General features: G+C 51.9%; 3 protein-coding genes across 3 annotated transcripts; 2 read left to right on the forward strand and 1 right to left on the reverse strand.

Annotated features, from left to right (window-relative positions):
* Positions 1–1,028: 1,028 nt before the first annotated feature.
* On the reverse strand, positions 1,029–2,336 carry NCS57_00419500 (uncharacterized protein; the record flags this gene model as incomplete). The annotated part of the gene is made up of 3 exons (XM_053054165.1): positions 1,029–2,063; positions 2,115–2,162; positions 2,214–2,336. 3 exons carry the CDS (start codon positions 2,334–2,336, stop codon positions 1,029–1,031), a joined length of 1,206 nt encoding a protein of 401 aa, XP_052916325.1.
* A 3,565-nt stretch (positions 2,337–5,901) lies between these two features.
* On the forward strand, positions 5,902–7,412 carry NCS57_00419600 (GH16 domain-containing protein; the record flags this gene model as incomplete). Its single annotated transcript, XM_053054166.1, has 2 exons — positions 5,902–6,422; positions 6,476–7,412. The coding sequence occupies 2 exons, from the start codon at positions 5,902–5,904 to the stop codon at positions 7,410–7,412; spliced, it is 1,458 nt and encodes a 485-aa protein (XP_052916326.1).
* Positions 7,413–11,359: 3,947 nt separating this feature from the next.
* NCS57_00419700 (Glyco-trans-2-like domain-containing protein) lies at positions 11,360–14,116 on the forward strand (the record flags this gene model as incomplete). Its single annotated transcript, XM_053054167.1, has 3 exons — positions 11,360–11,770; positions 11,823–13,871; positions 13,928–14,116. The coding sequence occupies 3 exons, from the start codon at positions 11,360–11,362 to the stop codon at positions 14,114–14,116; spliced, it is 2,649 nt and encodes an 882-aa protein (XP_052916327.1).
* Between the last annotated feature and the right edge of the window lie 571 nt (positions 14,117–14,687).

Here is a 14,687-nt window from a genome sequence, read left to right on the forward strand (position 1 = left end):
GGATCAGAGAGTCGAACTACCCTAGACTGACACCGTGCGCCGGCTGGGACCTTGATATCCGTCCATAGGACAGGTTCGGAAGGTCTCCCGGTGAATCAGGTTGGTTCTGCATCAAGGATGCATCACAAGCATAGGCACACACGTACGTAGGTACCCGTTGAACCATGATTCTTCCGTCCTAGACCGAGGCTAGAACAAAAGGTCCTCACTATGCGGGGAACCAGGTTCACTCTTTCGCTATGACTTACCTGATTGCCAAGATGGAGCAAAGAAATAAATAGAAAGAAGTAGAAAAAAGCCTTTCGGAAGTGAATTACCTCAATTGGAATGGGACCAGACCAAGCGGGAGATTGCGACTTGCTTTTTTGAGTTGGCAATAATTGCTTATTCCTCTCCCACGTGTTGTCTTCAAGAGCATGGATCAAAGCGCTGCCGATGCGTGGCTTCTTCACATGAGGATTCTTGGGCTGTTTCACATATGACGGCTACTCGGCTATCGTTATCCGGCTGTGGCCATAGAAAATGAACGAGGGAGGGAGTCTGGCCAAGTTGCCTTTTTGGTATCCATTACCATTGAGGCTGGTTCTGCTTGGCAACCTAACTTTCATTAGCATCTCGTATTCTATCATATCATGTTGAATATTGGAGTAGAAGTTTTAAGTTTGAAAGGATCTCCTCTAATTTCCTCAGTTATTATGCCGGAGCTTAATGAAGTCTCTTCTTATTATTCGTTTAATATTTCGGTGCGCCAAGAAATAATAATATGAGCGCGCGAAATATCCAAGTTGGAGCATCAGACATGTGCTCCCACGGACCAGACTGGCAGCGCACTCTCCAGTTCCATCTTAGAGTCTATGTGCACGATATGTAGTATCACAGCAGTGTCTATCAAACGATGGGTATTGCGACTGCGAATCTATGGATACTAGTCCTACAAGTGCAAAGGAGAGAAGGGAAATAAGCCGGACCTGAAACACCAAAGCTCGAGGAAATGACAGAATGAATATACAAGAAACCCAGAAATATCATCATAGTAGAGCCATTCCCGCACCTATACCCATCATGCCCAGAGCAGCCCGAGCGACATGCGCCGTGGCCCGCGCCGGCGCCACTCCCTTGCTCCTCGTCGTAAACATGGAATCGGGTGTTATGGCCGCCGCGTCAACATTTTCCTTTGTCGCCGTCGCCTTGGGCGTCATGTGGAGGTCGGTTATACAGAGCGTAGTGCAGGGTATGGCCGTCTGGAACACGTTGTCGACGTGGCTGTTGCGGAAGACAGGAGTCTGAGCCCAGAGGTTGGGATTCGGCACTGCATCCGCGTCATCGGGGTTATTGACGTTGGTGATGATGTGCAGGATGCCGTTAGAGATGAGAATGTCGGTCGAGATGATCTTGGCCGAGTTGACAAACATCTCGTTGCCGATTTGGCGGATTTGCAGCCTTTTGCCCTGGCTTATTGTTTTGAGAGATTTGGCATTTCTGAGATCCGTAGACACCAGCACCTTGCCACGAACAATATGGTAGCCCATGACCTCGGCCAACTGGCTCAAACTCATCTTGGCAAGAGTTCCTCCAATGGCTTCCATGGCTTGGTCCCTGGGAGCAAAGACGGTGATGTCCTTGACGTCGTCGAGAGCGGGCATGATCTTGGAGTCGTACAAGCCGCCGAGGAAAGACTGCACTTGACTAGCCGTGAGGACCTGGCCGATCCCAGAGGGAGGGACAAGCACACTATCAACGATCTGGATGAGACCACCTTCGAACTCAATATCGTTGTTGACGACCGTGGCCCGGCTTCCAAGCCTTGTGCTGAAGACCACCACGTCTGGTTGCTTTGTAATGAGGATATTCTGACCGTTGGTGACATTGGCCCATGTAGGATCCTTAAGTAGTGTAGGCTTGACGTAAGCAGGGCCAGCTTTGAGGTCCCCAGTGTTGATGGTCCCCTGAAGGATGTGATATTGGAGCAGGGGCACAGTCGTGTTTTTGTGTTCAGGATTCCAGATATTTGAAAGTGCTGAATAGGGAATTTGGGTAAAGGCATAATCAGAGGGTGCCACAATCTGCCGTGAGTTAGTAAATGCAGGGGAAAGGATGTTGTGGCTGAGATGTACCGTCACGCCCTTGTAACTGGGTAATTGCATCAGGATTTCGGGGTATTTCTAGGAGCCTTGTTAGCATGGGCATTCCGACTTGAGCGGAGCATGACCAACCTGGATTAACTTGTAGTAGCTGGTCAGCTTTGGGTGATTTCGCAAGACAGTTCCCAAGTCTTTAGCTGCTTCCACACAGGCTACCATGCTGGCAAAGCCAACAAGAATCTTGGACCACAACATGGCTCAGGGTGGCAACCAAGGCCGGTAATATAACGATCGTGTCGACTTGTATACAGATAGCAGACGCAGGAAAGACTGTTGCTCTTGTATGCCGTTCGAGGGCAAGGGAAGGGAGTGTAGTGAACTGGTGCACCGAGTTATCTACCACGAAACTTGACCTTGTCAAGATGAAGAGAGTGTCAGACGCAATAACAATGCGTCTATCGCAATAAGATCAAAAGAGAGAAAGGCGCAGAATGCAGCGTGATCAACGCGAAAGTGAGCGGGCGAGGAAACGGTCTACCGGCCGCGTTTAATAAGTATTCCCACGACGAGGCCATGGGAACTCTCCTCCCCTCACCAGCAAAGCTCCACCATCTCATACTTGGGCGAGAGCTCTCGGACACCCCGTTTTCCAAGCTCTGGACCACTCAGAGAGTCTGCCGGGCACATGGTGAACTGTAAGCTGCCGCCATTGTCGATGAAAGCGAGCATCCAACTCCAACGCCCCACGGTGAACCCAAATGCGCCGCCAAGCTTCCGGATCCATGAAGGGTTGTGACCGTGGCCGCACTTGGAGGTGTCGTGCTGTAGCACCTGTCAGATCGGGGGAGCATCCGAGCCTCGAACCCTGAACCCTGTTAGTGGGCGCGTGTGTCAAGGATATCTGTGGTCTAGATCCCCGGATTGGGACTCACGAAACTGGGGCACGAGCCACACCTTTCGTCACCTCTTAGCTCTACTTGGGCCGTAGTTCCTTTGCAGAGCGCGGCATGTCGATATGTGATCGACTTGAAAATGGAGGGGTACTCGCCATCTTGAGAGAGGGATGGCTAAGGATTTCCCATTTCCAGTAGCAAAGCCTCTGGAGGGGAGTGAGCCCAAGAGTGTTCGGTGACTCTTGATCTGCACTTGCAGCTGCAGTCATCTTTTCCCAGTTGTTGGTTGGTATCTTGATCTGTTGCATCAATGATATGTTTTGAAATCCAGGCCAACTATCAAGCTCTGAAACTCTTTTCTCCATGGTAGTGATACCGACATTTGGCTTTGGGTATTCATGACTCTCCTTCCCCTGGTGCCTGAATGCTGAGAATAGAGATGGATCGTTAGACAGCCATCCCGGTAGGAGTCTCCAACGCCAGATGAAGCCATGGCATAACCTTGTATGCCTGCCACTCCACGTTTACGAAGCCATCGGCAGGCGCGGCAGCTGGGGATCAGGACAATGTGCAGTTTGAACCCTTGCGATGGCACATGGCCAAGGGTCTGAGACAGCACTCAGGCCGCAAATCTTCCAGAGGTGGAAAGGTAAACTGCCCGATAAGCTGGAATAGTGGTTCGATCCGGTTGACCTCTGATGCTCTGGGGTAGCCGGCCACGCTTGTGGCGCCAGTGCCTGGTCCAGACACTCGGTTCATGTGTATGGTATGCAATCGCTATCCACATTGCCATCTGCGGGCAACCCGTGTCCATCCAATATGGACAGTCGTCATGTCTCACTGACAACGAATCAAATTCTCATAAATCTTCACGAGGAAGAGGAGAGGCGGTCGTCCCCATTTGTCCCCGTGGGCCACCTGTGAGATTGACTTTGTGCTGAGCGTCCCGAGACATCCAGAAGCCAGTGTTGGCATTCTAGGTTTGATTCTCTGTTGTCGATCAAACAGTTGAAATACTTCTTCTCGGCCTCAGGGACCCCAGGCCTGTCGCTTCTGTTAGATTTTCGTAGGTAGGCATCGCCTTGTCATTGTCCTCGATCAAATCCGCAGCTGGCCTTTAGGGGCAAACTCTAAGGAACATGGTGAACGAGCCCAAGGCACGCAATTGAGCACCTAACATTTCCGTGCCAAGACCTCGGCAAGGCCCAATTAGTCAGTAGCAACACGGGAATGCCGCTGCATCGTCACTTGAGGTGATATAGTGATTGGAGAGGCATCGGCTGGCAGCACTGGGCCTGAGCGCAACGGTGATCATGCCGTCACGTTCGCTGTCCAGTAGATATCATAGCAATTGCCAATGACAGGCTTGTTTGAGTATAGAGGTGGCGAACAATGATACCTTCAAAACGTAAGGGATAACCGTTGACAGTTTGTAGGATTGGTGGTGAAAAGCTCCTGGTTGCTGAGATTGCCCTTTCTATGGCGGCAACGATGATGCTATTCGCCATCTGGATCGACAATCAGCCCAGTAAAGACACGAGATGCTGGGTGAGTGAATAAGTGAGCGCATATTGAGCGGCCAAGTTCCCACAAGTTCCCACGGGCCAGGAGTTTGGCTGATCAAGTGGCAAGCCCTCGTCGTGGGTGATCAAGACGCGGTTCCTGAGATCTCCAGGGCGTGTACCTAAAGTAAATCAAGGTTCAGGACCCTGAAGATAGCGGGAGGGGCGTGGTCATGTCTCCTCAGCCACGTTGAGCTTGTTCCTGCCGATGCTATCGCCGCTTCTGCGAGGTCTGGCAGGTTGGTGAGACTAGGGTAAGTGGGAATTTGGAGGAGGACGACGATCAGGTCGCTGAGCTGCGTGAATAGTAATCAAAAACAAAGGCCTTAGGATCCTACTAATCCTACTCTGCCTGACTGTAGACAAATCGACCCCGGTGATGCCCTTGTTGCCTAACAAGGGACAAAATTGATTCAAGCACGTCTCGCACCTCTAGAGAGCTTGAATCATTGCCAAGGCTCGAGAGAAAGCAATGACCAAGTCGGGTACTCGGTATGGTTCGTGACAGCAATGCCGGTATTGCCAAGGGAAACAAGGGCTGCCTCACTGGCGACCTCGGCGATGGGTCTCGACAAGACGAGCCGGAGTCATGGGTAGGACCGGAACGGAAACTATGGGGGTCTGGCCGTCGACTAGCGCTCGGAAGAGCTGTCTCATGTAAACTTTGCTATCGAAGGTTGCGAGTAGGGCCTGAGATATTGTCGAGATTGGTGATGATGGAGGAGAGTTGCTGGAATGGTGTGGCTTGAGTTTCTGGAATTGATGATCAGGCAAGAGCGTACAGTGTCGTGTGTTGAGAGCACTGTATTTAGATGCTAGGTCTCGGTGGAAATAGATGCAAAGCGCGCTAATAGAATGGCCATAACAAGCAGTCAGCCAGCTCAGCGTGTGTGAATAGCACTGTGGCGCAAGCCATTCCACGATCGGACCTCTCCCTAGCAACCACGCTCTCATCCGCCTTTGGCCATCTTCGTCTTGTCGCTCATGGATCCCTCAGCCTCCAGCAACTCTGATCCATTCTCACGCACTGTCTGGATCGTAGCTCGGCTGAGTCCGGCGTTAGATCGAATCTGGTTTACCATGGCCTCGATCAAAACCGTGGGCGGAACCTGGCTTTCCCGCTGCCGTTGAACCACGCCTACCACTTCATCGTCTTTTATCTCTTCTTATACCCTCTTTTTCTCAGATTTGGCGAGTTTGATAAACAAGAATTGCTTGTTCTGGCCTCCGCTCTGTTGTCAATCTTTAGAGAGCATCTGAGGAACTGGCCTTGAGTTCCCGCGAGGACGGAGTTGGACTTTTCCATCCCCATTCTCTAGCTTTATTCACTCTGAGATACATTTTCTGGCCGACACTTCTTCCGCCATGAGCCAGCATCGACAAAGCAGCCAGGACCATGACGGGGTTGGCCCTGGTCCGACAGACATTTCACGAACCATGTCTGTCGAGTCCAATACTCACTCAGCTCACCCAGAGCCACCAAACAGTGGCCTCCGTCACAGCATCGAGCCTGTACGTGGACCAGGCTCCGCCGGAAACGCGGGCATGTTTAGCATCCCCGAGTTTTCACGCCCTCCCTCCGACTATGAGTCTTCCAATGGTTCCGGAACGCAATTCGAGGACCGGAACCGGTACTTCCATTCGCGAAGAGTCAAGCCTGGTGAGATTGAGAAGCCATGGCTGGAAAAGACCAACCCCAAGGAGAAGTGGGTGACAATTCTCCCAATCCTGGCCATCATTCTCGGTCTTGTCGGCTCTGGGTTTCTCGTCTGGGACGGCATAAGAAGTGTTGTGAAAAACACTTACTGCCCTGTCCTGGATGAAGACTTTAGTGGAGGCTTGGATCCAAAGATTTGGACCAAGGAAGTTGAAGTTGGTGGTTACGGGTAAGTTCTATTCTCTCTATCCTCGGTCTATGGAAGCGTACTGACCTTTGTAGTAACGGACAGTTCGAACAAACAACCAACACCGATGAGAATGTCTATGTCGACAACGGCAACCTCATCATCAAGGCCACGCTCCAGAATGCAAAGTTGATGGAAAAGAACAACGTCATCAATCTCTTCAAGGACGGCAGTTGTACCTCCAAGGTCTGGTCGAATTGTATTGCTTCAACCAACTTGACTGCGGGAAACAACAGTGTCGTCCCCCCAGTCAAGTCTGGTCGCATCAACACCAAGAAGGGAGCCACCATCAAGTACGGCCGAATCGAAGTGACAGCCAAGCTTCCCGAGGGCGACTGGTTATGGCCTGCCATCTGGATGTTGCCCGCCAAGAGCGCCTACGGCCCCTGGCCTAGATCCGGCGAGATTGACATCATTGAGTCGCGTGGAAACAACTGGACATACGCTCAAGGCGGAAACGACATTGTCGGCTCTGCCCTGCACTGGGGTCCCAACTCTGCCAACGACGGTTGGTGGAAGACCAACAACAAGCGAAAAGCCCTCCACACTACGTACAGTGCTGGCTTCAACATGTTTGGTCTAGAGTGGTCTCAGAAGTACCTGTTTACGTACGTCAACACCCGCCTGCTCCAGGTCACCTACACCAACTTCAAGAAGCCTATGTGGAAGCGCGGCGGGTTTCCCGACGTCGACCAGAATGGCACTCGACTCACTGACCCCTGGTCCGCCTCGGGCGAGCTCAATGCACCGTTTGATCAGGAGTTCTACCTGATCCTCAACGTTGCTGTCGGCGCCACCAATGGCTGGTTCGAGGATGGCAAGTCTGGAAAGCCATGGTACGACAACTCGCCGACAGCCAAGAGAGACTTCTGGGAGGCCCGTGGCGAGTGGTATCCTACTTGGAAGCAGCCCCAAATGGAGGTCAGCCGTGTTGTTATTATGCAGCAGTGTAACGGCGACGAGGAGTTGTAAGCGCTACATAGAAGGGGTGATCTTGGCGGGTGTTGAGGAGAGACCTTTGCAATCTTGCAAAAATTGGGACGGGATATTTTTCAACTGTTCATTTCGGAGTTTATTTGCGTTTTCCATGTTTCTATTTAGTCCATACAGCATTCAACCGTATTGCTCGATGATTATCAACATGAAGCGCTCTGAGGCGCCTGTGTGAAGCAGAGAAGAGGTGAAATATCCAACTCTGTTTTGATGCGGAGTACAACATGTTTCAGTCAACATACACCTGGTCATCTGTCCCTGATATCATCACTATGAACTGGATCTTGCATGTCACGAGAGCAAAATAAACATCCTTCTTAGCGGCAAGGTTTGGCATTGTGCAAAATCTCTCTACGTAGGCCAGAGCGACGTGAGTGAGTCGGGAATTCGTGTTTAGTCTCGCCAACTACCCCATCTCAGACCGGCCTTCCGTTTCCTCTCATGCCCAAAGCCTGCCCAAGACTCACAATGAGCCGCGTAACTGACTAAAGAGAAGATAATTCCAAGTACCACCTACGTTTGCTCACCGTGGCCATCGAAGCTGAGCCATAGCTCCGGTCCAGCCGTTCAGTCCGGGAGCATCGAGCCGCCGAGCTCCCGCCCGGAGTCACTACCACTTTACCGGCAGAGACGAGACCCTCTTACCAAGATTTGTCAGTGATTCCCCGTGGCCCTTTAACCGAGCTTATGGACCACAGCTGTAACGCCATAGCTCCAGCCGGGGACGTGGAGAGCGGAGGCGAACGGAGGCGCCGAGCTTCGAGGTGGGCTGAGTGATGCCGTGCTGATGGCATGGGCGGCTCGCCAAGGCAAACCCTCTTTATTGTCGAGTATGGAAACTTGAAAAATGGTCAAGCTCAATGAGAATGGCCAAGATCGATTGCGGCGAGAGGCCGTTTTAGTACCTTGATCGTGTACCCGAGTCAAGTCCAAGTTAAGGCACCAGGAGAGATTTGCGATAAGGAAACCCAAAAGGTTACTTGAAACCGCTCAACGCCATATGGGTAGTGGAAGAATATCTGAGTTCAGGAACAACGGACTGGGCTGTCTCTGTGGCACACAACAACGTGGGATAATCAAGAGCTGACCCAGGTGCTTGGCCGTGGTGCCGTACCGAGGAGTGAGGATGGCATGACCATGGTAGTCCTTGGTCTTCGTATCCACGGTCGAGTGGATATGTGTCTGTAAGCTGAAAAAATCGAGACTTGATCAATAATATGGGGAAATGCAAGGCTAACCGATCGGTAACTCCTGTCATGAAAGAGTCTTTTTCTTGGGCGGAGTGCCTGCTTCATCCAGAACTAGAGATGCGTTAGGTCCAGATCTTGGGTCCTGGAGACCGTTCCTGTGATACCAGACCTCGAAAAGCATACATAGAGTTGCATTCACAGCGGTTACCGCCCAATTCTAGGTTGGCTGTAGGGCAGGGGTTGGTATGTACTGTCGTGCAGATCTCAAGGTCTCGGACACACAGGGCCCTGAGATCTCAGACATGATAGATCTTAGTGGCTTCAAAACCATGCAAAAAACGTGAGCTCATCATCCTAGTTTGACCGGATTTTGGGAATCATGGGGGTGTGGCTCCCTCGCACTGTCCGAAGTGCATCGGAACCGAAGGCCAAGCGGAAGCTTTTCCTCATCAGTGAATATCGCCTCTCTCGAGTTTCCCGATAGGAACAGGCACGGTGTTTTGACTTCAAGACTCGTGAGCATTGGTCACCAAGAGGGCCGGCTCTCCACTTGGAAACCACATCGAGATGCTTTCTTGGTGTCTGTTTATGCTTCCGGCGTGTCTCGAGTGATGCTAGTGGGCGTGGGGAAGCTGAGCCACTAACAATGTGGCTGCTGGCTTCCGCTGACAATGCATTCCAAGGACATGCCCCGGGAGTTTTGATTGGCATGGTGTAAGTCAATAGATTTATGGTTCGCGATGGTGGATGGCCGCTCTGAGAACAAAGGCACTGAAGCTCGCCATGGCCGGGAAGGGGAAGGATGCGGGTTTCTGGCGGAACACTCGGGAGTTGGATTATCTGTGCTTTTGTTGCTTTGGCTTCCCTCGGCGGTGTAAAGTTTGAGGCCATTGAGGTTATAGAGAGCGGGCAAGCTGAGGAAGAGCTCGCCTGGTTGCTGGGGGAGGAATGCGCCATGCCAGTGAAATCGACCTGAGGGGATCAAGCGTAACTTCGCATGAGCTCGTTCCCGCCATAGTAATGAGAGTCCTCTCTAAAAGCTGCACAGCGCATATCAATAGATGATTAATATATGACGTTGAAAAAGAGGTCTGAACGGTTATCTAGTCAGGGGCAAGAAGGGGAAGCTGTGGCGAAGGCTACAGCGAGTGTAAGGATGGGAAAGAGCAAGCCCTTGCGTACCTGCGCTGGCTCTGATCTTCCCACGCAGGCACGATGCAGGTGCAGAGTCATTCCTGTCCTGTTCCTGCCTCGTTCCTGCGTCACTCACTGGTCAGTGTTAACTGCGTTTGGTAGCGTGCTTCACCTTGTTCCCACCGGAAGCTGTCAAAAGCGCACTAGGGGAGGTGCGGGTCAAAGCCACCTGCCCCATTTGCATCCAAACTTTCAGATGAGCAGTTCTGATTGGCTCAGTTCTGATGATTTTAGTCCTAATTCGGGACCTGCCTTACAACGACCTCTACCCACCAACCTCCGATGAACCGGATTCTTGGAGGCTTCACCGAGACAGTCTCACGATGCCAGGTCCGTTAATCCAACGGCAGTTTCTTCAGAGTGAATCTCGTGTGTTAGACAAGACCGAAAACCGTTGCTCCAGGTGCCCCTTGAACTGCTCTCCGATGACCGGTCGCCGGACCCGGCCTTTGGACCCTGAAACTCCCTCTCTCGAACGTCCAACATGGCTCGCCATCTCCGCCGGCTCAAGACCCATGAGAGGCTCGACGATTCTCTAGACTCTACAGACCCGATTTAGGAAAGGCCACCTGGCGCCACAATGCTCTTGCGATCGAGTTCCTCTTGAGCGGTCCACTGCGGATCCTCTCGTCGGGTAGACATGCCTTTGCCTCCCCCTACTCGGACCATCTAGACTTGAGGCGCCTACCGCCTGGAGAGAGCGCCTCTCTGTCAGAAACTTCAAGCCTCAAGCCTCGGTCACCCGCCTTGGCGTGTCTCGCCCACAGTCATCCGGATACTGTCCTTCGCCATCGCCGCTGAACCTCAGTAGGCTAATCAGGCCCGTTTCTGATCGTCAGAGCATGTCTCTTTGGCCCAAGCCTCTGTGCCATATTGATACCGGCTCTTCTATCTTCACCCCTCCCCTAGTGCCCAAGCTCCTCTCATCCAGACTCATGGTCCTCCAGATCGAGCTGGCCTTGGGCCTTGACTCAGGTCTGGGTCCTCACCGTCCAAGTGGAGGCCCTTGGTGTTGGCTATCCGAAATGCACTTCTGATGGCTTCCGTCGCCATGCCCGCCCTCATCGTCTTGCTATCTATCCGCAGTGGCGTCGTTGGCCGTGAACTTATATCTCCTTCAGGACCCTTAAACCTTGATCTGTCTGCCCCCTTGAACTCTGTTGAGTCAAAGATCAACGGCAGACCTGCTATGAATAGGCTCGACTGGAACATCCCTTCGCCTCTTGTAAGTTGCTTTCTCTCTACCCTCCAACTTCTCCATTCATTCATTCACTCGACCAAGTCGGTGTCATTCACTCACTCAACTTATCCTTTCACTCATTTTATGGTCGTGCCAATCTAAGACCTTTCCAGTCATTTGAATCTACATAATTCACTCTGGGTTGCCTCTACGATATCGCATTATCACATAAGAACAATCATTATTCAGCCTTGAACATCGCACACCTTTAAGGTGCCCCGACAGAGGGTTATCGAATAGTATCAGTCTACTTTGATAACAGTCCTTCACCCTGTTGACAAACTTCATATCCGAATTCGAAGATGGGTCTCGGCAGCTACTTCAAGGCCGAGCCTGCGCCTCCACTGCCGGCTGATCCTCCTCCTAGGAGACCCAGCCATCGTCCCTCAATTTCTCTACACCCTCCCAACGATGAAAAGGCTCCTCCGGCCGCCGTGATGGAGCTTCAGCCTCCCGGACCCAAGTTTACAGCGGGCCCTCCTTCAATAGCAGTCTCCAGCAAGTCGAGTGCCAGTGGCTTTCTTGATGATATTAAGCACGAGGTCATGGTGAACTACTTGTACCAACAGCAGTGTTCCATGCTTTGGGTTGGAGATGGCTCCGGTGAAATCGAAGGCGTGCTATTGCGCAAATCTCGCGGCCAGTACATGGCCTGCCCTCCACAGCTGGGACAATCGCCCTTCGCCGTCGCCTGCACCGCGCTCAACGTCCAGGTATGATGAACTTCTGGGACTGGCTTTTATCAGATATTCTAACGCATTATAGTGTGCCATGACGGTCAACTCTCGAGTTATCAAGACTTTTCTGCAGTGGTCGCCTGATGCAGTTGATATGCCCCTGATGAACGGTCTTCGTGTTCAGATTCTGCCTACGGTTAATGACCTTCCTCGAGCACGCAAGCATCAGTTCGCCGCCTTCATTGCTTCGGATGGCTTGCTTGTCGTATGGGACGATGACGCTTTGAACTTGATGGCTCGCGCAAAGATTATCGAGTCAGAGCTCATGGAGCTCGTGTGGAACTCGGGTCAAGCAATGGATGAAGAAGAAGGTGAAGGTGATGAAGACGCCGAGTACGAGATTGACGAGGAGAGTGGAGAGATCAAGCCTGAGGCGCGGCCAGTTCACCTGCAGAACTCGGTGCTTGTCTCGCTTACCCTCCTACTCGTCGTGGCGTCTCTGGGAGCGGCTTGGAGACAGATTGCTATTGAGATTGCCATTGACGGCAGTTACGTGCGTCTTGGACTCGTCGCTCTCTTTCCCATTCAGGTCTTCTTCTCCCTCTTCTTTGCTCAGGTCATCGTTGGTTGTTTGGCACAGATCTTTGGCCCCATCCGCCAACTGACCATCAACTCCAAGTTCTACTCAGCGCGCCCTCCCCGAAGACTCCAATCTGCCGTCCTGCCTCACATAACTATCCAGTGCCCTGTCTACAAGGAGGGTCTGAATGCTGTTATTCTTCCCACGGTCAAGTCCATCAAGCAGGCCATGTCAACCTACGAGCTTCAGGGTGGTTCTGCCAACATGTTTATCAACGATGATGGTCTTCAGCTCATCAGCGAAGAGGAGCGCGATGCCCGTATCGAGTTCTATGCCGACAACAGCATTGGCTGGGTCGCACGTCCCAAGCACGGTGAAGACGGCTTTGTGCGCAAGGGCAAGTTCAAGAAGGCTTCAAACATGAACTTTGGCCTCATGATCTCGTGCAAGGTTGAGGAGCGTCTGCAGCTCATCAAGCGTCCTGCCGACTGGAGCCAGAGCGATGAGGCCCTCGCCTACGAGCAGGCTCTCAAGGAGGTCCTTGAGGAGAACGGTCGCGCTTGGGCCGATGGCAACATTCGCGTGGGTGACTACATTCTCCTGATCGACTCGGACACGCGTGTTCCCACGGATTGTATCCTCGACTCTGTCTCTGAGATGGAGCAGTCCCCCGATGTCGGCATCATGCAGTTCTCCTCCGGTGTCATGCAGGTTGTTCACACCTACTTCGAGAACGGCATCACTTTCTTCACGGATCTCATCTACACTGCTATTCGTTACACGGTTTCCAATGGCGATGTTGCTCCCTTTGTCGGCCACAACGCTATCCTTCGCTGGTCTGCCATTCAACAGGTTTCCTACCAGGATGAGGATGGCTACGATAAGTTCTGGTCTGAGAGTCACGTCTCGGAAGATTTCGACATGTCCCTCCGTCTCCAGTGCAATGGTTACATCATTCGTCTCGCTGCCTGGGCTGGCGATGGCTTCAAGGAGGGTGTGTCCCTGACTGTGTACGATGAGTTGGCTCGATGGGAAAAGTACGCTTTTGGTTGCAACGAGCTTCTCTTCAACCCCATCCGTACCTGGTTATGGCGAGGTCCTTTCACTCCTCTCTTCCGCCGCTTCATATTCTCCAACATTCGCTTCACCTCCAAGATCACCATCGTGTCGTACATTGGCACTTACTATGCCATCGGTGCTGCTTGGATCATGACAACAGCCAACTACTTCCTGATGGGCTGGTATAACGGTTACCTCGACAAGTACTACCTCGACTCGTGGCAGGTGTGGTTCTCCATCATCATCGTCTTCAACGGGCTTGGTAACTTGTCTCTTGCCATCATGCGATATCGATCTGGTGAGCGTACTATAGGATACGCTCTCTGGGAGAACTTCAAGTGGACTCTCATGCTGGCCCTGTTCCTCGGTGGCCTGTCTCTGCACGTCAGCCAGGCTCTACTGGCGCACATGTTCGAGATCGACATGAGTTGGGGTTCCACTTCCAAGGAAGCCGAGTTTTCCAACTTCTTCATTGAGGTGCCCAAGGTGTTGAAGAAGGTAAGTCTATCCCCCGAGACAGCGTCACCAACGATCAAGCTAACTTGTAAATCTAGTTCCGTGTTTCCATGCTTCTGTCTCTCTTGGCCATCATTGGTGTCATTATTCTTGCTACTGCAGACTTTGTCCCCCATGACTGGCGCATCACCGACTTTGTCGCCATCTTGCCCATGGTCACTGTGGCCGGAAGTCATCTTCTGCTGCCCCTTGCCCTCAACCCTGCCCTGATGACCTTCTCGTGGTGATGCACCTTCATGTGGCGAAAAGAATCTTGTTTATTTTTTTTCATTTGGCTGTCAATTTAGGCAGATCTATCTTTCATACATATATTCATTAGTTGTTCTGGCGTTGACATCATGAACTGCGCGCAAGATAGGGAATTTCAGCATATATAGATGATTTCTGGTGTTAGCCAGGCAATCAGGTCTTGAGAGTCTAGACGAGAAGGGTTCCTGTACGTTGGTTATCGCATGGCATGGGAGAGGCATGGAAGGTTCATACCCAGAGTCGCATTCGTTTGCATTGTTACCAAGTCCCAAGCTTAGAGTATAATAGTCGCTAAATCAAAAAGAGATGTTCGAGGGTAAATGAAAGGAATGCTGGCCACTTGTGGCGTTGATCTGAGGTGGCAAATGCTGATCATGAAGTGCTCAGGGGGGACCTTCAACACACCAACTTCGCCCCTCCATATCTGACGCATTTTCACAGCTTGATGGACAGCTCATCCCTGGGTAGAGCCAGGAGATAATTACATCACGGGGAAGCAGGTACACGGAAATCAGAGCCCATGGTCAAAGTATAGATGATAAGATTCAA

This window comes from Fusarium keratoplasticum, chromosome 3 (genome assembly GCF_025433545.1).
Source record: "Fusarium keratoplasticum isolate Fu6.1 chromosome 3, whole genome shotgun sequence".
Classification (NCBI taxonomy): Eukaryota; Fungi; Ascomycota; class Sordariomycetes; order Hypocreales; family Nectriaceae; genus Fusarium; species Fusarium keratoplasticum.